General features: G+C 55.5%; 1 protein-coding gene across 1 annotated transcript; it reads right to left on the bottom strand.

Annotated features, from left to right (window-relative positions):
• Positions 1-866: 866 nt before the first annotated feature.
• MEX3D (mex-3 RNA binding family member D) lies at positions 867-21,868 on the bottom strand. The gene is made up of 2 exons (XM_064469272.1): positions 21,277-21,868; positions 867-3,162 (listed from the first exon to the last, which is right to left on the bottom strand). Exons 1-2 carry the CDS (start codon positions 21,779-21,781, stop codon positions 1,895-1,897), a joined length of 1,773 nt encoding a protein of 590 aa, XP_064325342.1. The 5' UTR covers positions 21,782-21,868; the 3' UTR covers positions 867-1,894.
• Between the last annotated feature and the right edge of the window lie 1,936 nt (positions 21,869-23,804).

Below are 23,804 nucleotides of genomic sequence, written 5' to 3'. Positions count from 1 at the left end.
AGGGGAGGGAAGGAGCGGGGAGGAGAATTAACCCCCAAAACAAACCACACAGGACGAAGCCGCTCACCACCCACCGACTTGATGCCGCGCACCCCCCGAGCTGCAAACTGCCCCCCCTTAATATACTGGTCATGGTATGGCATGAACATGCCATTGGCCAGTCGGGGTCAGCCGCACCACCGTTGCCCTGCCTCTCTCAGCCCCCCACGACTTGGCAGAGCGAGGGAAGCTGGAAAGGCAGCCGCCCCCCCCCCCCCCCGGTGAGAATTAACCCCTTCTCAGCCAAAACCAGCACAGTGGCTCATTAACAAATCACGTAGGCGGGTTTGCGCCATGTGCAGCCTGTAGACACAGACCGGAGCTGCATTAATAGCCAAGCTTTCAAGCAGGGGGAAACCAGGCACCCAGGCAGCCTTTCGGTAGTTACCGCTCCCCCCAAGGGGTCGATAGCACTTTCCAACAGCCACCTCGAAAGCCCCAGCATGGCCAGGGAGTGCTGCAGCATGGAGCGTGCAGCAGCCCCGGCGCAGCAAGACGCTGTGGCAAACCATGCTGCGGTCATCCTAATGGCACCCAAGGAAGCAGCGAGGCCTCAGGGTGCTCAAGGGGTGCATTTTCCCCATCACCCCATCCCATGTTGCACCCTGGGAAGTCACGGTTTGGCCACAGGGTTTGTAGGAGGGTCCGTGCCCCTGGCATGTAGGAAGCAGAGGGTAAACAGTGCCGAAAAGCAAACCACTGACGGATGTACAGACCAGCAGACATACAACCCAAAACCAGAGCAGGGTGGCCAGTCTTGAGGATGCCGGGATGGGCGCTGAGAGGCTGCAGGCAGTGAGACAACGTAGATAGCATATGAATTCATATATAGTAAAAAGTCTTTATTAAGAAGGCTTTGAAGTCAAAAAATAAAACTCTTGATACAATTTTCATAACCGTCAAGTCAGCTCAGCAAATATATAATCAGTACTTTAGCCATGTAAGGTTAAAGGTCCGTTATTTTCTTTTTAAAATAAAATATATTTTAGTTTTTAAAATTTATTCAATAAAGTACATATTTTCCTATAAATTCCCTACATATACATAAAGAGGTAAAAAATAAAAAAATAAAACTAAAAAAAAAAAAACAAAACAAAACCAACCACAAAACAAAAAGCAGATAGAAATCTGTCTGGTTTTTGCAACATGGTGTGTTAACTATGCCCCCTCTGTCCCGCGAGCTCCTCCTCCCGGCCTGGCCCCTCCAGCCATGACCCCGACCTCGTCACACGTTTTTGGGCAGTTTTCACATTGGTAAAATAGAGATAGACTTGCGTTACAAAAAAAAAAAAAAAATTTTTATAGAACTATCAAGAGTCATCAAAAAAAATAACTACATACAAAAAGAACGACAACAAAAAAAATTATAATAATAATAGAATGATTTAAAAAAAATAAAAGACAACCCTTGCATGTCCTAAAATAAAAAGTGCAACCGGACCTTTTCTTTGTTTATTTAACTTTGCAAACTGAATACTGTTATTTGGGAAGGACTGTTGAAGAACAGCTGGGCTTCCTCCTCCCAGCAGCCGGGTGAAGAGTTAAAGCTATTCTGTAAACATCAGAGTTTCCTCCTCTTTGCAGTTTCACACCCCTCTTCCTCCTTGTCTTTGTTATCGGCCCCTTCTTCCCCACCCCTCCCGACCCCCTGTATTTCAGCCACCCTCCCGCCCCGCCATCCTGCCCTCTCCGCCTCTGCAGCCAGCAAGCAGCAGCCTCTCCTTCCCCTCCCCCAACCCCGTGCACCTATTGAATCCATTATTAAATAAAAAGGTTGATTTAAACAGTTTAAAGTCCTTAAAAAGCTGTGTTGGGGTAGAGGGGAGGGCTGGCTGCCCCAGCGAGACGGACCCGGCTAGGAGAAGATGTGGATGGCTTGTGTGGCGGGAGCGTGGCAAGCGGGACACTCGGGCTCGGCTTTGCCGCAGATGCGCATGGCGCACTCCATGCAGAAGAGGTTGTGGCCGCAGGGCACCAAGGCAGCGATCACCTCACTCTCAAAGCACACCATGCACTCGCGGGAGCTCTTGCGGTGCCCATCGGAGCTGCTGGAGTCGGTGGGCGAGCCTGAGGTGGTAGAAATGCTGCCAGGCAGGGAGGAGGAAGAGGAGGAGTAGCCGGTGCTGTTGGAGAAGGAGGACAGCGAGCCTTGGGTGGGCAGCCAGGACAAGGTGCTGACGGGGTCACTCTGGATGCGGCGTGCTAAGGGGTGGTCCAGGGCCATGCTGCCGCTCTCAGGGAGGGTGGGCGAGTGGCGCGGTGTGGCCGTGCCGCTGTTGCATCTCTGCAAGCCGTTGATGGAGGAGCAGCTGCTGAAGGCTTGCAAGGGGTTGCCTGTGCGCTCAAAGGGTGACCAGATGGTGGTGGGTGTCATGAGGTCGAGGGCCAAGAAGTCAAAGCCAAAGTCGCACTCCTCCGAGCCCAGAGGGGCCGGGGGCTCGCTGAAGGTGAAGCCGCTGCTGGTGCTGTAGGGGCTGGTGGGGCTGGCATCTGCCACCCGCCCGCTGTAGTAGGACTCGGTGGAGGTGCTGCCCAGGGAGCTGAGGCTGTCGTTGCACAGGGCAGTCGAGGGGCGGTGGGCAGGGTGGGGGGCCTTGGCCCACAGGCTGGCCGTGCTGCCCTGCAGGTCAAGGCAGACGTCGGTGCCGTTGGAGTGGAAGTCGTTGCCAGCATTGACATCGATGAAGGAGCCTGTCCGCATGGTGATGTGCGCCTCGATCTCCTCCCTAGCCCGGTCCACATTCTCGGGCATGCCCGTCACCTCAAAGACGGGCTCCTTGTCCCGGCTGGGTGTCACGATGTAGGTGTGCGTCTGCTGCTGGATCCGCTTGATGGTAGCTCCCTTGGGCCCCACCACCAGCCCCACTACACGGTATGGGACCCTCACCTGGATGGTGGTCTGTCCCAGCAGGTTGGGGGGCCCCTGCATCGCTCCTGTCAGCCCGTTCACTTTGTTGCGCGTTGCTCGGATCACGGAGAAGTGTTCAGCGGCCGAGAGGATCTCCCTTTTTGCCATCTCCACGTCTTCCTTCCTCCCAGTCACAATAAAAACGGGCTCCTCGCCCCTGACAGGCGTCTTGATGTACGTGTTGGTCTTGGCACGTAGGGCTTTGATTTTGCAGCCTGCAGAGCAAGGAGAAGGGGGTAAAAATGACACGTCAAAGTTGAGACCTCGTGGGGTCCCCCTGCTCACACAGGATGGGGACATGCAGGACCAGCAGGTCCCTTTGGTTCTGCACCTGCAGCACAGACACCCTTGGAGGGGTACCTCCCACCTCAAAGGTGGCCAGGGGCTTACAGCTCAATGCTGGGGGGCTGCGCCAGCTTGTCCGAGACACGCCAGGCTCCTGGCACAGGCCTGACCCTCTGCCACCACCTCCTCTGCACTGCAGTGGGGATCAAGGACCTGCAGAACGCAGCCTGGCTCCCGAGGGCTGGGACAATGCGTGGGCAGAGGTGGGCCAGGGCAGGCAGCCATGGGGGCACCTTCTGGGCTGTTGGGGGGATGGGAAGCCAGGTTTACTCGAAAGGTGTTTAAGGAGGTACAAGGGAAAAAAAAAAAAAAGAAGAGACACTGAAGATGGAAGGAAAAGGCTTGTTTGGATCCTGCAGGTTTGTTGACACCTCTCAGCCAGCAGCTAAACCTAAGAAACAGCCCCAGCCGCACCCCAACGGCAGCAGCGATGGCCCCAGAGGGACAGGGGAGCCGGGGCTCCCGCAGCCGGGCAGCGCAGGCACCCACTGCCTCCCTCTCCTTGCCCCAGGGCAGAGAGGCTGTGCCCGCACTGGCTGGGGCAGGGGTGCTCACGGGGCACCCTGTTCTGGAAAGACATGCTTCCCCCACACAAGGAACATGATTCAGCAGGCAGAGCCCAGGCTGGAAGGCAGGAGACCAGGGCTTTGCTGCCAGCTCTGCCTTTGCCTCGCACAACCCCAGGCAAGTCCCTGCCCCTTTCCTCCCGTGGACAGGCTGGGCTCTGGCTAGGAGTCCCTGCAATGCCTGTCCAGTGAAAGGCTTGTGGTCTGCTCTGGGACTGGTCACCACTGCTCTCACTGAGGCACTGCCTCGGGCTGCAAGCGCAGGACCGCTCCCTGCAACTCCAGCCCTGCTAATTGCATCTGCTCTACCTGCACGCACGAGCCAGGCACACCTCAACGGGAGCTCAGCCAGGCTGGCCGCCCTCCGCTTTCGGCACACAAGGGCGAGTGACCCCGTCTCCCACCTCCCATGCATCCCCTGAGCTTTGCAGGCCACCCAAAGCAAAGCCAGGAGATCGCAAGGATGAAGGCTGCCCAGTCAGAGCCCCAGGACTGACCCTGTCCGCTGCAAACGCTGCTGCTGCAGATCCACATCGATAAATAGTTGCACACTGGTGGAGAGAGCTCGTGTCCTCACAGACACAGCCAAGGCAGCTGCAAGCACCCGGCTGGCTCCTCTGGCTTGGGGCACTCCTCCTCCTCCTCCCAGATTCTCCCTGAGGAAGGGCAGGGCTGCTCTTCCAGCTGAAAGGTGTGCTGGTTTTGGCTGAGAAGGGGTTAATTCTCCTCACCGTGGGGGGTCGGCTACCTTTCCAGCTTCCCACAGCGGGGGGCTGGGAGGGGCAGGGCCATGGTGAGGGCGGCTGGCCCCGACTAGCCGATGGCATGTTCATTCCATACCATGTGACACCATGACCAGTATATTAAGGGGGGGAAGGTTGCGGCTCGAGAGCGGCGCGGCGTCGGGTCGGCGGGTGGTGAGCGGCTGTGTCGCATGCGGTTCGTTTCAGCAGTTCGTTCTCCTCCCTTCCGCCCTCCCCCTGGGGTTTTGCAACTCTTGTTGTTCTCCTTTACATTGCATTTCTGTTGTTGTTTCTTTTAATTTAAATTATTAAACTGTTCTTATCCCAACCCACGAGCGTTACCCTTCTGATTCTCTCCCCCATCTACCGGTGGGGGAGTGAGCGAGCGACTGTGTGGGGCTGAGCTGCCGCTAAACCACGACAGTCTTTTTGGCGCCCAACGTGGGGCTCAAGGGTTGGAGATAATAACAGCTGCTGGTCACAGCACAATGTTGTCCTTTTTGCAGTTGGTGTTAAAGATTGGTGTTGGTTTGTTTAGTCTGCTGTGTTCTGCTGTGATCATTAACGTTTTGCCTACGAGATTTGTTATACAAACACTCGTACCGAGCCCAGCTCAACAGTATTCAGCATCGGAGATGGAAGGCTGCTGTATAGAGTCCTACCCAACAAGTAGCAGAAACTGCTGAAGGAGAAGGTGAATCGAGCCAGTTTGCAGAGGTAAAGGCCATCCAGCTGGCCTTAGACATTACTGAACGGGAAAAGTGGCCAGTGCTCTATCTCTATACTGACTCCAGGATAGTGGCAACTGCCCTGTGGGGCTGGCTGCAGCACTGGAAGCAAACAACACAGGGCTTCCCCTTTCTCTAACCTTGTGTCGTGGTTTAGCCGGCAGCTCAGCCCCACACAGCCGCTCGCTCACTCCCCCACTGGTAGATGGGGGAGAGAATCAGAAGGGTAACGCTCGTGGGTTGGGATAAGAACAGTTTAATAATGAAAATTAAAAGAGACAACAACAGAAATGCAATGTAAAGGAGAACAACGAGAGGCGCAAAGCCCCGGGGGAGGGGGGTTGGGAATGAACCACCGAAACAAACTGCACGTGATGCAGCTGCTCACCACCCAGACACTGCGCCCTCCCGAGCCGCAACTGCCCCCATTAATATACTGGTCATGGTGGCACGTGGTATGGAATGAAGATGCCATTGGCCAGTCGGGGTCACCTGCCCCAGCCATGGCCCAGCCCTTCCCAGCCTCCTGCTGACATGGCAGAGCGCAGGAAGCTGGAAAGGTCCCCCCTGACCACCACAGGCACTAGAGTGAGGAGAATTTACCCCTTCTCAGCCAAAACCAGCACATTCCCCACCCCTTATTCCATACCATTTACACCATGCCCAGGTCCTATACCATCTAATACAACCTTACCAACCACCACCCCTCCCCTTCCCATCCTTTAACATAACACACAGACATCATTCCCTTAGTCTATGGACCACCCCTGTAAAATGTCCATTAAAACGTCCATTGAGTTCATCCACTCCAAGACTCTGGGCTCCATCTGCCGTATCAGGCTTTCAGGGTGGGAGAGATGGTGTGTGTGGTGCTGGGTTGCTGCATACCGAGTCAGTCATCGTTCCATCCCTGCTGCACTTTTTGCTTGTTTCATCAAAGTTCATCTTCCATGGGTTGGGAGGCTCGTACTCTGATATCATTGATACAACACAGAGGTGACACACAATGTTATATAGCAGTTCGCATTGTGCCATTCAGTTCATTGACTGTTTTCGCCCAAAATCAAATCCCCTTGAGGCACACATCAGATTTCTCCATCCTCCCGCATCACCCACCAAGTGCACCCAGGTCCTCGAGCAAAAGCCATCCCACGAATGGGTTTGCCTTTGCCGGAGGCAGGAAGAACCCAGACTGTTTTGCCCAGCATATTTTTCACGTGCACTACAGGGACTCTATCCCCTTCCACAGTACGTAAGGATTCTGACTGGGCAGGGCCAGCTCGGTTGACAGATCCCCTCGTGTTGACTAACCAGGTGGCTTTTGCTAAATGTGTATCCCAGTGCTTGAATGTCCCACCCCCCGTTGCTCTCAGTGTAGTTTTTAACAGTCCATTGTACCGTTCAATTTTCCCAGAGGCTGGTGCGTGATAGGGGATGTGATACACCCACTCAATGCCATGCTCTTTGGCCCAGGTGTCTATGAGGTTATTTTGGAAATGAGTCCCGTTGTCTGACTCAATTCTCTCTGGGGTGCCATGTCGCCACAGGACTTGTTTCTCAAGACCCAGGATAGCGTTCCGGGCAGTGGCGTGGGGGATACAATATGTTTCCAGCCAGCCAGTTGTTGTTTCTACCCTTGTAAGCACATGACGCTTGCCTTGGTGGGTCTGTGGGAGTGTGATAGAGTCAATTTGCCAGGCCTCCCCATATTTATATTTCAGCCATCGTCCCCCATACCACAGAGGCTTTACCCGCTTCGCTTGCTTGATTGCAGCGCATGTGTCACATCCGTGGATAACCTGTGCAATAATATCCATAGTCAAGTCCACCCCTCGATCACGAGCCCACCTGTATGTTGCATCTCTCCCTTGATGGCCTGAGGTGTCATGGGCCCACCGAGCTAGAAATAGTTCACCCTTATGCTGCCAGTCCAGATCCACCTCAGCCACTTCAATCTTGGCAGCCTGATCCACCTGCTGGTTGTTCCGATGTTCTTCAGTGGCCCGACTCTTGGGGACATGAGCATCCACATGCCGTACCTTTACAACCAGGTTCTCTACCCGGGCAGCAATATCTGGCCACAATGCGGCAGCCCAGATGGGTTTGCCTCTGCGCTGCCAGTTGCTTTGCTTCCACTGCTGTAGCCAGCCCCACAGGGCATTTGCCACCATCCAGGAGTCAGTACAGAGATAGAGCACTGGCCACTCTTCCCGTTCAGCAATGTCTAAGGCCAGCTGGATGGCCTTTACCTCTGCAAACTGGCTCGATTCACCTTCTCCTTCAGCAGTTTCTGCTACTTGTCGTGTAGGACTCCATACAGCAGCCTTCCATCTCTGGTGCTTTCCCACAAGGCGACAGGACCCATCAGTGAACAGGGCATACTGCTTTTCATCTTCTGACAGTTCGTTACGGAGTGGGGCTTCTTCAGCACGTGTCACCTCCTCCTCTGGTGATAATCCAAAATCTTTGCCTTCTGGCCAGTCCATAATCACTTCCCAGATTCCTGGGCGACTGGGGTTTCCTACTCGAGCCCGCTGGGTGATCAGTGCAACCCATTTACTCCACGTAGCATCAGTTGCATGGTGTGTAGAGGGGACCTTTCCTTTGAACATCCAGCCCAGCACTGGCAGTTGGGGTGCCAGGAGCAACTGTGCCTCAGCACCAACCACTTCTGAAGCAGCTCGGACCCCTTCATATGCTGCCAGTCTCTCTTTTTCAGTTGGAGTATAGCGGGCTTCGGACCCTCTGTATCCCTGACTCCAAAACCCTAGGGGTCGACCCCGGGTCTCCCCATGTGCTTTCTGCCAGAGGCTCCAGGTAGGGCCATTCTCCCCGGCTGCAGTGTAGAGCACATTTTTTACATCTTGTCCTGCCCGCACTGGCCCAAGAGCTACTGCATGAGCTATTTCCTGTTTAATCTGTTCAAAGGCTTGTCGTTGCTCAGGGCCCCATTTGAAATCATTCTTTTTCCGGGTCGCTTGATAGAGAGGGCTTACGATCAGACTGTAATTGGGAATATGCATTCTCCAAAAACCCACAACGCCCAAGAAAGCTTGTGGTTCCTTTTTGCTTGTTGGTGGAGACATGGCTGCTATTTTGTTGATCACATCCATTGGGATCTGACGACGACCATCTTGCCATTTGATTCCTAAGAACTGGATTTCTCGTGCAGGTCCCTTCACCTTACTTTGTTTTATGGCAAAACCAGCTTTCAGAAGGATTTGGACTATTTTCTCTCCTTTCTCAAAAACTTCTCCCGCTGTGTTGCCCCACACAATGATGTCATCAATGTATTGAAGGTGTTCTGGAGCTTCTCCCTGTTCCAGTACAGTCTGAATCAGTCCATGGCAAATGGTAGGACTGTGTTTCCACCCCTGGGGCAGTCGATTCCAGGTGTACTGGACGCCCCTCCATGTGAAAGCAAACTGTGGCCTGCACTCTGCTGCCAGAGGGACTGAGAAGAATGCATTAGCAATATCAGTTGTGGCATACCGCTTGGCTGCCTTGGACTCCAGTTCGTATTGAAGTTCTAGCATGTCTGGCACAGCAGCACTCAACGGTGGAGTGACTTCATTCAGGCCACGATAGTCTACTGTTAGTCTCCACTCTCCATTAGACTTCCGGACTGGCCATATGGGACTGTTAAAGGGTGAGTGGGTCTTACTGATGACTCCTTGGCTCTTCAGTCAGTGAATGAGCTCATGGATGGGAATTAGGGAGTCTCGGTTGGTGCGATATTGCCGCTGGTGGCCGGTTGTGGTGGCGATTGGCACCTGTTCTTTGACCTTCAGCAACCCCACAACAGAAGGGTCTTTCGAGAAACCAGGCAAGGTAGACAGCTGTTCAATTTCCTCCGTCTCTGTCCTGGTTTCAGCTGGGATAGAGTTAAATTTCTTTGTAGTACCTAGTACGGGGCTAAGTTTTTGATTTTTGCTGGCAACAGTGGTGATAATATGGAGATGTTTTAGTTGTTGCTAAGTAGCGCTTACACTGGTCAAGGACTTTTTCAGCTCCCCGTGCTCTGCCGGGGGCACAAGAAGCTGGGAGGGGACACAGCTGGGACAGCTGACCCCAACTGACCAACAGGATATTCCATACCATATGACGTCATGCTCAATATATAAAGCTGGGAGAAGAAGGAGGAAAGGTGGGACGTTTGTACTGATGACGTTTGTCTTTCCTAGTAACCGTTACACATGATAGAGCCCTGCTTTCCTGGAGATGGCTGAACACCTGCCTGCCCATGGGAAGTAGTGAATGAATTTCTTGTTTTGCTTTGCTTCCATGCACACCTTTTGCTTTACCTATTAAACTGTCTTTATCTCAACTCATGAGTTGCCTCACTTTTACTCTTCCGATTCTCTCCCCCGTCCCACCGGGGGGAGTGAGCGAGCAGCTGCGTGGTGCTTGGTTGCTGACTGGGGCTAAACCATGACAGTCTCCAAGGCAGCTAAACCAAAAGCTCACCTGTACCCTTTAGGGTCCTTGAAATACCCTCTCCTGAGGTAGTATATGCCAAGGATGCATGGAGCCTCTGGGCCAGTCGCAATGGGGTGCTTCTGCCACTCATTGCCGGTTAGTCTAACTTCGGCCTCCAATACAGTTAGCTCTTGGGATCCCCCTGTCACTCCAGCAATGCTGATGGGTTCTGCCCCTATATAGTTTGATGGCATTAAGGTGCACTGTGCGCCGGTGTCCACTAAAGCTTTATACTCCTGTGGGTCACATGTGCCAGGCCATCGTATCCACACAGTCCAGTAAGCCCGGTTATCCCTTTCCTCCACCCGGCTGGAGGCAGGGCCCCTCTAGTCTTGATCATGGCAGTCACAACTCACTTCCTGTAAATGTGAATCAAGAGTCCCTCTGTTATAATCAGAAATAAAATCAGCGCTTCTGCTTCTCTGTCTGGGGACCTGCTCACTGGAAACGGGAGCAGCAGTTTTACTGGATGTCGTGGTTCAGCCTCAGCTGGCAACTGAACACCACGCAGCTGCTCGCTCACTCCCCCCCACACCTGTGGGATGGGGAAGAGAATCGGACGAGGAAAAGAACTTGTGGGTTGAGATAAGCACAGTTTAATGATTACAATAAAATGATAATAATAGTAATAATGATTATGATAATAATGACAATAATGTTAACATAATAAAATGGAAAAGGAAGGGAAAGGGAAAACAAAGGGAAAAAACCCACGGAAACACAAACGATACAACCGTTCACCACCCGCCGACTAACGCTGCCCGTCCCCGAGCCGCGATTGCTTCCTCCCTCCCCCGGCCAGCCCCTCCCAGGTAACATACTGGGCATGACGTTACATGATATGGAATATTCCTTTGGTCAGTTTGAATCTGCTCTCTTAGCTGTGCCCCCTCCTGGCTTCTTGTGCACCCAGCAGAGCATGGGAAGCTAGACATGTCCTTGACTAGTACAAGCGCTAGCCAGCAACAGCCCAAAACATCTGTGTGTTATCTCAACAGTTTTTTTTCCACGCTAATTTCAAAGCACAGCACTATACCAGCTAGAGTGAAGAAAATTAACTCTATCCCAGCTAAAGCCATGACACTGGAAGAACCTCCCTGAGTGATTGTTCTTCCTTGCAGTTCACGCACTCGTGCCTGTAGGGTCGAGGCAGGCTTGCCATCCCACCTCATCATGTCCTCTCCGTGGACACGCAGGTAGAACCATAGGGTGGCCCGTAGTGTGTATCCCCACCTTTGAGCCAAAGGACACTTATTCCTAACAGCTGAGACACTACTCTGTCGAGGTGGGGAGCAGGACAGATCTTCTTTGAGTTGCTGGACATCTCGGGATAGTTTCTCCACATCAGAGATGAGCGAGGAAGAGATATTTGCTTCATAGTCTATCAATCACCTCCACCACCGTTGGTGTCTCGTCATCTTTCCAGGACATCACTGCCAATGAGTTTGCATGCGAAGATGGTGCGCTCCGTACAAACTGCCGTCACATGGGTCGTGTGCACTCGGCTTCATCTGGATCTTTGGATGACCATTGATCGTCCAGGTCACCATAAATCACCTCAAGCACAGCTAATTCCCTTCGATACTGGATGCCTTTCTCCATAGTTGTCCATTTTCCCGGGCGATATGTAACATCTTCTTTGAAGGGATACCTTTCCTTCACTCCAGACAGGAGTCGCCTCCAGAGGCTGAGGGCTTGTGTTCTTTTTCCAATTGCTTTGTCAACGCCCCCTTCCCCAGAAAGGGATCCCAATTGATTGGCTTCTTTTCCCTCTAGTTCCAGGCTACTGGCCCCATTATCCCAGCATCGGAGCAGCCAGGTGACAATGTGCTCACCTGAACAACGGCTGAAATCTTTTTGCATATCTCACAACTCGCTCAAGGACAGGGATCGGGTGGTCCTTATTTCATTTATTACTTCTTCCTCCTCTCCTCATGATGGCCCTGGTTCTTCATCATCCCGTTCTAAATGAGTTGATGTCCGCTTCCAATATTTCTTCTTCTGTATGGGGGCGACTGATACTGGCACGGGTTGACTCTCTGAGCCAGCTCCAGTTCTTGCCGTGGGGGTTTGAGTGGCCGCACTGCCTGTCAGTTTGTCTTTCAATCCAGAGACCTTCTCTTCCCCCTGGGGGCACTGAATACTGTTGAGCAGGGCTCGGTATGCATGGGCCAGGCCCCAGCATGTTGCAGTTATCTCTGTCTCTCTGGGGTTCCCAGCGTAACAACACACTTTCTCCAAATATTCTACTAGTTTTTCAGGATTCTGCACTTGTTCAGGGGTGAAACTCCAAAACACTGGGGGTGCCCACTGCCCTAGGGATTTGCCCATGCTATCCCACATGCCCTACCACTCGTAACTATCAAGCCTCGGGGCAGATTTCTGGGTGATATTCTTAAGTTGCTTAGTCAAAACCAAAACAACATGCCCAAAAACTAACAATAAGTGCACCTTAACCACCCAAGGATGTTCAAGATACAAAAAGGTTGATGTAATAGATGCAGAGACATCACAGAAGAAAGTTGGAAAGATACTATTCTGTATTTTCTCCATATAAAATCTCTCAGAGGAGGAGGTATAATTGCTAATTGCCTCAACAAGGTGGTATCTAAAGTACAGTAACAGTTTCAGCAAAAACCCCAAATACCAGATAAAGCTGAAAACGAGTGTTTGCATAACAAATCTTGTAGGCAAAATGTTACTAATCACAGCAGAACACAGCAGACTAAACAAACCAACACCAATCTTCAACACCAACTGCAAAAAGGACAACATGGTGCTGTGACCAGCAGCTGTTGTTATCTCCAACCCTTGAGCCCCACGTTGGGCGCCAAAAAGACTGTCGTGGTGTAGCCGGCAACTCAGCCCCACACAGTCGCTCGCTCACTCCCCCACCGGTAGATGGGGGAGAGAATCAGAAGGGTAACTTAAGGGGTAGCTACAAAGAAGATGGAGACTCCCTTTTTACAAGGAGTCACATGGAGGGGACAAGGGGGAATGGACACAAGTTGCTCTTGGGGAGATTCCGATTGGACACCAGAGGGAAATTTTTCACACTGAGGACAGTCACCACTGGAATCATCTCCCCAGGGAAGGGGTTGACTCGGCCACGTTGGACACCTTCAAGAGTCGTCTGGACAGGGAGCTGGGCCATCTTGTCTAGGCTGCGCTCTTCCTAGAAACACTGGATCCCTGGGGTCCCTTCCAACCCATGATTCTGTGGTAACGCTCATGGGTTGAGATAAGAACAGTTTAATAATTAAAATTAAAAAAAAAAAAAATAATACAATGGAAAGGAAAACAACAGGAGGCGCAAAACCGGGGTGCGAGAGAAGGGAATGAACCACTGAAACAAACCGCACGTGACGCAGCTGCTCACCAACCCGACGCCGTGCACCTTCCCATGTTGCAACTGCCCCCTTTAATATACTGGTCATGGCGGCACATGGTATGGAATGAATATCCCATTGGTCAGTTGGGGTCAGCCACCCCGGCCGTGGCCCCGTCCCTCCCAGCCTCCTGCTGACGAGACAGAGCGTGGGAAGCTGGAAAGGTCCCTGACCACCACCAGCACTACAGTGAAGAGAATTAACCCCTTCTCAGCCAAAACCAGCACACCCCAGAAGGCTGAAGGGACTCAGCCGGGGCTGGGGAGGCACAGGATGTCCAGGCAGGTCTGTCCCAAGCTGACAAATCAACCCACACCCACTAGCAGCAAGAGAGCAGAGCCCTAACAGGGGCTGTGCTATTCCTGGAGACTCAAGCACAGTGTATTTACCAGGGCATTAAGCATCACAAATAACAAGAATTTTAAAAAAACTGTCAAAATAAGCAAGCAGCAGCTCTCCTGGATGTCACAGCCTGGCTTTTTGGCAGCACTAACCCCTCCTATAGCCACATCCAGGGAGCCGACGGGTGATGAAACTGGCCTCTCCAGACACTTCCTCAAAAAAACCCTCGAAAGCAGCTTGCACCAGCCCGCATGGCTCCTGCCCAGCTCCAGGCTGCCCTGGGGTGCTGGCAGCTCCACGTGTGCCCTACCTGCTGCCTGCAAAGGTCCCAGGATGGCGACAGGCAGGTTGGAGGGGAATCTGGGAGGGGAGCAGGCAGATAAGCAGCCAGATAGAGCTGGGGAGGCAGGAGACCTGCTGTGATCTCTCTCCTAAGGGAGGAAACCCTCTGGATTTCATACAAGCCAGGCTGAAAGCATTTGAAGGCCACCTCCAAGCACTTGTTGCAATCAAAAAAATGTTCCTCCCACCTTGCATTGCCCCAGGGATTGGGGCAGCAGGACGAGCCCAAATCCAACCCTTCATGGGACCAGACAGGCTCAGCCAGGCAGAGGCAGGGCTGGGGACAGCACAGAGCTGCCCTGTTCCCCAGAGCCAGGGAAGCTGCTGAGCTGCTGCAGGGACATGCGGAGTAGGAATGTGGGTGGAGAAGGGTTTGTCCAGGCTTTTCCTAATTTAGGACAACAACTGGAAGGTGTATTTATGGCTGGGGGCATATGGTGGGGAAAGCAACGGCCTGGTCACTGGGGCAGAGCAGAACCAGCAACCATCAAAGGTGACTTTTCCTAAGCATGTGCCAGCTTCTGTGAGGCTGTCCGGAGCGAGGTGCCCACAACACCCGCGTTCCCCTCTCTGATTTATTCTGGTACCTGCAATAAGCTCTCCCTGTGCTCCACAGCTTGGCAAACCAGGCCGAGCATAGTGGCAGCAGGCAAGGGCAGCCAGGCTGGGGAGCCACTGCAGGGCTTTGCCTGTGCCTCCCACCGCCACCAGCCTCATGCCCAAGGTCCGAAATTTGCCCTTTGCAGCAGGAACTGGCAATTTCAAGACCCAAAGATGTCGGCAGCTGCCAGGAGCTGCAAACAGGAGCTACTTGGGAGCCACGTCCCATGGGGGGCACAGCACAGCAAGGCTCTTCCTCACCCCACTCCACTGCGCTGGCTGTACTGGTGTGACTGAACTGATGCTACAGCAGCACAAAATGGAGGAAGAGTTTATCCGGCTGCTCCTCACGAGCCTTTCCTAGGGGCAAAGCCAGAAACCTAGGTTAAAAATTAAAGGAGTGTCTGGCTTGCCCTGCTCCACCCTCCTCAAACAAGCAGGGCAGGAACAATGCACACGACCCGTGGCTGCCAGACGCTGCCAGGGCCACTGCACCTGCAGCGCAGCAAAACACAACACAGGTCGGAGCTGTTTTTTCCAATCCTGGTGTAAAGAGGATGGTGGCAGGTCCGGGGCAGCAGGGGTGCTGGCTCACCTCCCTGCCCACCCATGGAGCTGCGTCAGGAAACACTGCAGAAAAGGAAGCATCAGCTGGGAAAGCCGCTTGCCCGAGGCCACATGCTGGCATCTGTACCAGGAACCACGCTTGCACAGCTCAGTGCGAGGAGCCTCCATCATCGCAACACACCAGTGACTACTCCCAGATGGGCACATCAGGGGTGTGGAAGCAGAGCTGGGACAACACCATGGTCCCACCCAGGGACCAACCTGTCCTGCCACTGCCCCCAGTCCCAAACTCTACCTATGTCACCCCTCAGCTGCAGGGCCCCCCAGGCAGCAGGTCCTAAAAGCCCTGACCATGAAAAGGATGGGCTGCCTCCCCAGCTGGGATTCAATAGTGTTTAAACCCACATGGCAGGTCTGCAGCACCAGGATCTGGCGAAGAGACACGACCTCACAGAGGTACAACCCCCGTCCGCCATCACGTCTGCACGCCGGAGAGGTGGCTGAGCCGAGGCTGCTCCTGCCCACACTCAGGGAGATGCTGACACCCCATGGTCAAGCCCCCCAAACCACCCCAAGAGCCAGATGTACTCGAACCGCACAATACAGGTGGTTTAACCAGCAACCTGCAACTGGGGGAATGATCCGCACCAGTATGAGATATTTCAGATGAGTCTCCACAAGCCCCCACCCAAGCACGCTGTGAAAACACCATCCTGGATGGCAGCATCCCCGTGAAGTCGGTGCAGCACAATCCTGCTGGAGCAGGGCCATGCCAGATGGGGGCTGTGGAAAGGACCAGGGGCCATCCAGCATTGCCACTGAGCCCCACTGCAGGCATGCCCTTGCCCCGGTGTTGCTGGATCAAGCGCCTTACCTCAACCAAGCGGCAGAGTTTGGCATTCCAATGTTTTACCTTGCCAAGGGCCAGCACGCAGCATTAGAGATGAGGGAAGAGGAAAACAAGGTGCCAGACTTTGCTACAAGTCTATAAACAAGGTGGTTTTAAAAGCACCTTTTCCAAAAGAAAACATCCCCAAAAACAGGGTTGGGGGCAGACCTAGGGGTGCTGCAGCCCCAACAGATCCTTTCTCAACACCAGAGCCCAGGAGTGGCTCAGTCGCCACGTTACAGCTCTTTGGCAGAGCTCTGAGTCCCCACGGGCCCAAACTCTTCATGACAACCCATGACCATGCTCAGCCGCAAGCAAATACCCTCATTCTGGGGGTCTCAAGCACATGCAACCCTACCGAGTCACAGCCCCTCGCACCACCTCTTGGCTCTGCCTGCAGACAGCACCAATGGAGGGGTGCAAGCCGGATGATCCTCTCAAACCCTCCAGACTCCACACCTGTCTCTTCCTCCCACTGTTGCCAGCTCCGAGCTGCTCTCTGCCCATCCTGCACGCTCCAATCTGCAAAGTTGCCCCGCGGAGCCACAGCGCCTTGGCTGGAGCCACCCCACCTGCCCTTGGGCTGAGAAGTCACTAGCTTCAGACAAGAAACAGAATCACAGGGGATTCTCCCTGGGACAATGCAGTGACGGAGGCAGCACCCCAGGAAAGGTGGTTGCTCTCCCTGAACATCCTCTCTTGGCACCACCGAAGAGGACTTTGCCCTCTGCCAGGAGGCCCAGTCAGATGAGGGCTGCAACTATTGCAGGAGTCCATGACAACCAGGACAGCACAGGCTGGGGCAGCAGGCTGGGAAGTGCCTCTCCATCCTCTGCGCTCCTGCTGTCACCCAGGCAAAAGATAAGACACCCAGCACAGCTCATCCACTCGCTGATCCCCAGCAGGGCCCGGCCAGCACCTGCTTTGACATAAGGTGGCCTCCTCCACGTAAGGACAAAGCCAGCCGATCCCCTTGGCCAGACCACATCTCTATTTGCCCATGGAGCTTTGCGCTTGCAGTGCCCAGCTCTGAGCTATGAAAAGCCAAGAAAGGGCAAACAGAGCTTTTCTGGAAGAGCCTTTGATGGCATCAACCAGGAGGACTGTGTTCATCACAGCCTCCGCAGCCCAGGAGCCAGCTGATGCCTTGCACCCAGATCTCTGGAGCTTGCTACCTGCTGCAGAAAGACATTCCCCTTCCTCTTCCCCAGCTCTGCAGCATCTCCTGGCCTCAGATCCGGTGTTATGGTGCTTGTGGTCTCTTCGTTACAGGCGAATGGCACAGGATGCACCAGAACTGGGGCCAGACGTGGAGCAGAACACGTTGCACCTCCATCGCATCTCATCTCCCCTCTTGCTGACCACTTCTTCCTGCCCCTCTGCAAACAGTAATTAATTCATCCTTGCAACCACGCTGCGGGAGGCAGGCACATCACACTTTTGTTTCTTTTCCAGACACTGGGAAAAGCAAGGCAGGGAGGCTGGGCTCCTCGCCTCCAGCTAGAGAGAAGGAAGCCGGTGCCAGAGCCAAGAGGTGCAGGCAGACACTTCAGTGATCAGATTAATCTGTGCAACCAACTTCAGGAGTTTCTGGCTCTGCTATGACCCAGAGAGGTGGGAGGAGGCAGCCAGGCCAGCCTCAAAAGATGTGGCATGATGGGCAGAGGACAGCAGAGAGCAGCAGCCTAGGGCTCAGAAATATGAGAGGATTCAGCACAGCCCCAGCAATCCAGTGCAAGTTTACAGATGCTCAATCCGGCCCAGAAACCAAGGCCTGTGGTCTCCCTGTGCATCCTCCAAGTGCCGAAACACCCGCTGCGCTCTGACAGGGAGGAGAGCTGCCGCATTTCCCTGGATCACCCCTTCAAGCATCCCAGCGTCTTCTATAAACAGCAACTTTCCCAAATCCTTCACAAAGCTGCGAACAGTCCCTGCGTGTCACAGATGGGGAAGTGGAGCCCGAGAGAGGAGCCGTGGCTGGCTCCGTCCCATGAGAGGCATGTGGCGTAGGAGGAGAGAGTAGAGCCCGGGGCTCTCAGCTGCACCAGCTGCCCATCACCCTCTTGGCCTTGTTGGGGCAGAGGCTGCTGGAAATGCACCTTGAAAGCCAGGACACCAGGGAGCAACACCAGCACAGTGCTGACATGCAAGAGCCAGGGCAACTCTAACATCCAGCCTGCCCCACGCTTCCCATCTCCCTTTCCCTGGTGATTTCCATTATTACCACCACTCTTTCTGCTGCCTGGTGAGATGAGCCCACACCGCTGCAATCGATGCCCACAGCACTTTTTGGAGACAGTCCCTCCCACAGCAGGAGTCATGAATGGGCTTGCACACAAATGCACAGCCACGTAATCCCACCAGGCCGTGCTGCCTTTCAGTAGCCATGTGGGCAGGGAGAAGAAACACCGCAGATCCTGGGCGGCAGATGCTGCTCCACACCATCACCGATGCCAATCCGGATGAGGGGTCATGGTAACCCCCCCCTCCAGCTCAGACAAGAAAACACAGATTTGCTTTACACAACAGAAGATTTACCTGCTGAGCTGCTGCCGCTCCCTTCTGGAAAGGGTTAAATTAGTGGATCTGGAAGAGAGAGATTGAAGAAAAAGGAGAAGTAGGAGAAATCGCATTCGACAGCCTCTGTCCTGCCTCAGCCCGTGTAGGACAGCCATGCGTTGGTCTGACGGGCAAAGCGCTGACCCGGCTGCTGGGACCTCCCAGCCACATCCCTGCTCAGCCCCACAGTGGCGAGGGGCTGCTGGGCTCTGGGGACAGCAGGACAGGTCCCAAAGTGCCCCAGAGCTGCTCCTCAGCACACGGTGTACGGGGAGAGAAACCCAGCCTTGCCCCAACTCAAGACCCTTCCAGGGCACCCGATATCCATGTCTTCCCATGTTGCGAGCACGGCGGCACCACAAGCACCAGCTCCCCGGGTCACGGCCAGGCTGGGTAGCACAGGAAAAACAAGAGCGACGGGGACACAGTCTGAGGGAGTCTGACCCAGCCCTGCAGCATCGCCAGCAGCACATCTCACTGCTGGAACGATGCCAGGCCCCATGAAACACCCCAAGGCTCAGCTCCACACGCTGCTGCACAGCCGGAGCCCCACTGCCACGGGGCTACCGAGGACCAAGGGAGACTCACATGGGGTGACCTGGGGACCAGAAGGACCCAGGAGCCAGCACGGGTGCAGGAGGATGAGGAGAGCAAGAAGGGCTCTGCTCGTTTTTGAGCTCAGTGCAAGACCCAGCATGGTGGGCAGCTGCAAACGACCCTGGTATCACCTCTGCTCCGGCTGCACTGGCCTCGCACACCCCTGATTTAAAACAGCTGCCGGTGGCACCAGAGAGCAGCCAGAGCACAAAGACACTCTGCTGACAGCCCTGTCCCCTCGGATGCTGCCCAACCACACCCCCACCAACCAGAACTGGGGGTGCCAAACACCGAGCTGCCCCTTCACGCCAAAAACCCAGCACAACGGGGCCACGGCACAGCGTCCAAACAGGCCGGGAGCTGCAGAAAAGCTGAGACCAGGAGAGGGGCAGGAGACACATGGGGGGGATCCCTGGGGAAGGCTGTTCCTGCCCATGGGCTGGGGCAGCAGCAGGTAGCTCCAGCCCACCACCAGCCCCAGGTCCCCTCCAAGCCCCCCAGCAGGACGTGGTGCCCCCCCAGCACCCCTCCTCAAGCTGGTATAATAATTTATTTTGCAGCTCTTCCCCAGGAGCCCGTGGAGCTTAGCAAGCACCCAAACTCTGCATGAGGTGTTTGGGGCAGGCACCCGGCTGCACATTTAAACTCGTCAGGGTACCGGAGGCTTAGCCCTGGGAGCCTCAACGCAGCCGAAACACCCAACCACAGCCGCTGTGAGAAAGGGTGCCAACTGATGGCTCACCAGCCTGAAAGCAGCCGTTCTTCCAACCTCCAGGAACACGCAGAGCCAACGCGTTGCCCATGGGAGGCTGGACCCTGTTACGGGTTTGCTTTCCAAGTCGTCACACCCTGGGGGTCCTCAGAGCCCACTGGCAAGGCCACCAAATCCAGGTCCCCATCGAGCCAAGGGAGAAGGAGGATCTTCCCGAGCAGGGCGCGGCATGGTGCTCCTCTCCGCTGGTGACGTAGCAGGCTCTGCCACGCCACTCAGCTGCCCCGGCTGGGCTCAGCAGCCCAGTGGGACCCCACGGCCGGGGCGGTGGGACCGGTGAGGGTTGCGCGGAAAGTTGGGAGGCCGGGAAGCGGGGCCAGCTGGGAGGCAGCACAGGCCAATGGGAAGCACAGAGCATGATGTCACCACGCTCATCACAGCATGGCTCTAGCTAACAAAGAGAACAATGAGGCTGCCCAGCTCCCCACTTCCCCCCAGGAAAAAAATGCCCCCCAGCTCCCCACTCTGCAGCCCCCTGTCCAGGAGGGATGGGAGCCGTGGGAGCGAGGGCCAGGCTGGGGTGCCAGAGCCCTGCGTGGCAAAAATATCCCAGAGGTCAGGCTCTCCCTGTGAGCCGAACTGCCCATTGCCACTGGGATTCCTGTGGGCAGCAGCTCCCTTCCTTTTTATTTTTTTTTTTTTTCTTATTTCCTCCTCCCTGGGTTGGTTGGTTGTTTTTTAATAAAAAAGGTGAAACTTTAGTTGAGGACTATTTCGGATTTCCTTGAGACAAAGCCCACGCTAGGCACACCCACCCATGGAGAGGCTGGGGCTGAGGCGTGCCCGGGCATCCTTTTGTGACAGCTGAGTGTGAGCGGGGCTCCACGCCCCCCCCCCCACCCCCCCCCCCACCCCACAGAGCCGCGCCTAATAAACGAGCGGATTAATTAGCGTTTATATATGAAGTCGGAAACACGGAGCATCATTTACACGCCCAGTCTGAGATACCGAGCTGGGGGACAGGACGGGAAAGAGGCACTCAACTACAATAAAATCACAGCTTTTCCCTGCGCTCCGTGTCCCGCCGGCTCCCACGGACTCGGGTGGCGCCCGGGAACTTTGCGGGTGCACAAGGCGTTTATCCCCCACCCCGTGCCGTTTTGCTGCCCTATAGAGTTCGGTGTTTGCAGTCGGGGAGAGGCACAAAGAGGAGCAGCTCGCTCCGGAGCCCACGGCGGAGGCGCGGCCGCGGGAGGAGTTTCAGGGCCGCGGAATTCGTCGCCGTTAAGTTTCTGCCTCCGCGTTGCGGGGACCGGAGACAAAAGCCCCAAAACTGACCCAAATAACGCGGGGCCGGCGCATCCCACGGGAGGCGGCGCCGCAGACCCAGGAGGCTCGGGGAGGGGGGGACGGACAAAAGGGGGCTTCCCCGCGTGTCTGGGTGCTGCCCCCCACGCGGGGCAGGGGTTACCTTGCCGGCCCACGATCTCGGCGACGTGCTCGGAGCTGGGCACGGGCACGCACTCGGTCATGTTCACACTCTTCTTCCTGCTCCCCAGCGCGCCCAGCGGCTCGGTCAGCAGCGCGGCGGGCGGCGCCAGCGCCGGGGCGAAGTTACCGAAGGCGGCCGGGGGGGAGGCGGCGCCGGCGGCCGGGGGGGAGGCGGCGCCGCGCTCCCGCGCCTGCAGGCCGCCCGGCCCCGCGCCTCCCGCCGCCGACTCCGGCTCCTCCGACCCCGTGCCGCCCGCCTCCGCCACCCGCAGCCCGCGCTCGCCCGCCTCCTCCAGCCCCAGCAGCGAGAGCTGGTCCAGGGCGAACCTCAGGACGGCGGCTTCGTCCTGCGCCGGCGGCCTCTCCCGCTCGGGCTCCGGCGGTGGGTCCTGCCCGGCGGGCGGTGGCGGGCTGAGCAGCGCCAGGCAGCGCGGCGGGCCGCGGGCGGGCTGCCCACCCTCAGGCTGATAGATGGAGCCGGGCATGGCGGCGGGCCGGGAGCGGAGCGGAGCGGAGCGGGGCCGGGAGCGGAGCGGGGCCGGGGCGGTACCCGCCGCCTCTGTGCGCGCGTCCCCCCCACCCCCACCCCGGGCCGCGCCCCGCCGCGCGCATGCGCCCCGCCGCGACCACGCCCACACGGGAGCCGCCCCGCCGCAGGAAGGGGGCGTGGTCAGCCCCCTCCCCGCCCACCCCCCGGAACACGCCCCGAGCTCCACGCCGCGGGAAGGCGCGCGCTGCCCGCACCCGCCAGCACCGGGTCCCGCAGGGGGATCCCGGGCGTGCGGCGGAGCCCCGGCCCCGCGCTCCGTCCTTACCGCTCCGGCACAGCCCCCGGCTGCAGAGACGCCCCAAAAACGCCGCCGAAAGCAGGGAGAGGCGGGGGCATGCCCCAGCGGCCCCATCTACAAACTTCCATCTGCAGAAGTAAGAGATGAGATGAGCCGGGTGCTGCTTTGCACAACCCCTTTATTGACAAGAGTCATGTTTCCCACCAAGGAGCAAAACCAGCACCCAGGCAGAGCATTCCCATGCACCTGTTCCACTCAGTTCATCAAGCACTCAAGGGTACAGAGCTACCGCACAGCTCTGCTTCGGGTACTGAAGGATGTTTCCTTCTTCCCGAGTTACAAAAGTTAAGAAAACAGTGTCTTCTGTCCTTTTCCCCCTCAGTTCCTTCATTCCTGTTTTGCAAGGGTTATTTGCCGTTTATCACGCTCAACAGCAAAGCAGTCATCTGTTTCTGCTTCAGATAGAACCACAACTTCAGCAGCCAGATGCCCCAAGACCACGGGGATCTCAACCACCTTCCCAAGGCTCCCTCACCTGAAAGCCACCCCAGCTGTGCTGGTCCCTCCCCCCCCAGAGGCAGCTGGCTCACTGCAGATCAATCACCTCCACATCACTGTTTCCCCTGGGCCATTGCTTTATGGGGACTTTCCATAGATGGAGCTTTAAGAAACCCTTCCTGCAGTGATGGCACTGCACATGAATTGATATCAAGACCAGTTATCAGCTCACCCCCTACCTCAAATACCCAGATGCTCAAATTCCACAGGTCCTACTCTCAAGCTTCCTTTTCTCCATTTTCACATAATTGTCTTTCCCAACCGCTGCCTTTGGGACTAATTCAACCATTTGGCTTTGGGTTGTTTTTAATTGCAAGAATCATCAGTGTCTGGTCTAGAAACCCCTGCTTCTCTGTTCACATTTCACAGATCCTGGGAAACATTAACTCCTGCTGGTCAGTGGCCCAAACATATGAGCCACATCATCTGTCTTCGTGCTTCCAAGTTTTGCCCTTCAGCTGGTGACTCCTAAGGAGGACTTTCACCTTCTGATACTCCAAATGGGTCACCTTTAACTTCTATGGGATCTTTCCGGCAAGATACCAGCCACAAGGAACTGCCCCCTTACTTCTTTCCACTTCCCTTAGCTGCCAACTAAACCTAACACCTTCCAGCTGCTAAAAAGTTTCACAAAAACAGGTAACAAGCTTCCTCTCCTCCTGTTTTACCTTCAGGTCCTGGCAGTGAGCTCCCACCAGCTCTTTCTTTCTAGATGGCTAACGCAGAGGAAGACTGTAGCAACTTCTTTTTCCCCCCAAAGAGCTCACAGCTCAGCTTCATGGAGGATCTGTCCATATCCATCCAGACTCCTCGGTGCTCACATGGATGCATTGGCATGAGCGCAGCTCTGGCAATCCTTCCACTTCAGACTTGTCTATCCCATGCTGCGAAGCTGTTTGGAGAGCTGCCAGGCTCTGGGCACGTTACAGAGAGCTCGCGCCTACCACGGACTGAAGCTTCTCTTCCAGGGACAGACGCAGCAAAACCAGAAGATTTCAGCCGCACAGGCTGGCTGGGAGACATCTCCTGCTCTCACTTGCCAAAATATTTAACCTAGTAAGCTGAAACACCCCACTAAACTACTAAAAATAGCAGGGTTTCCATTACTTGAGACAGAACGGTACAAGCCCTCCATTCCCAGCCTCTCCCATTTCCAGAAAAT

The sequence above is a fragment of the Phalacrocorax carbo genome, chromosome 19, assembly GCF_963921805.1.
Source record: "Phalacrocorax carbo chromosome 19, bPhaCar2.1, whole genome shotgun sequence".
NCBI classification, from domain to species: domain Eukaryota; kingdom Metazoa; phylum Chordata; class Aves; order Suliformes; family Phalacrocoracidae; genus Phalacrocorax; species Phalacrocorax carbo.
Note: the sequence above shows the minus strand (reverse complement) of the source record. Positions and strands in the feature narration are given on the sequence as shown.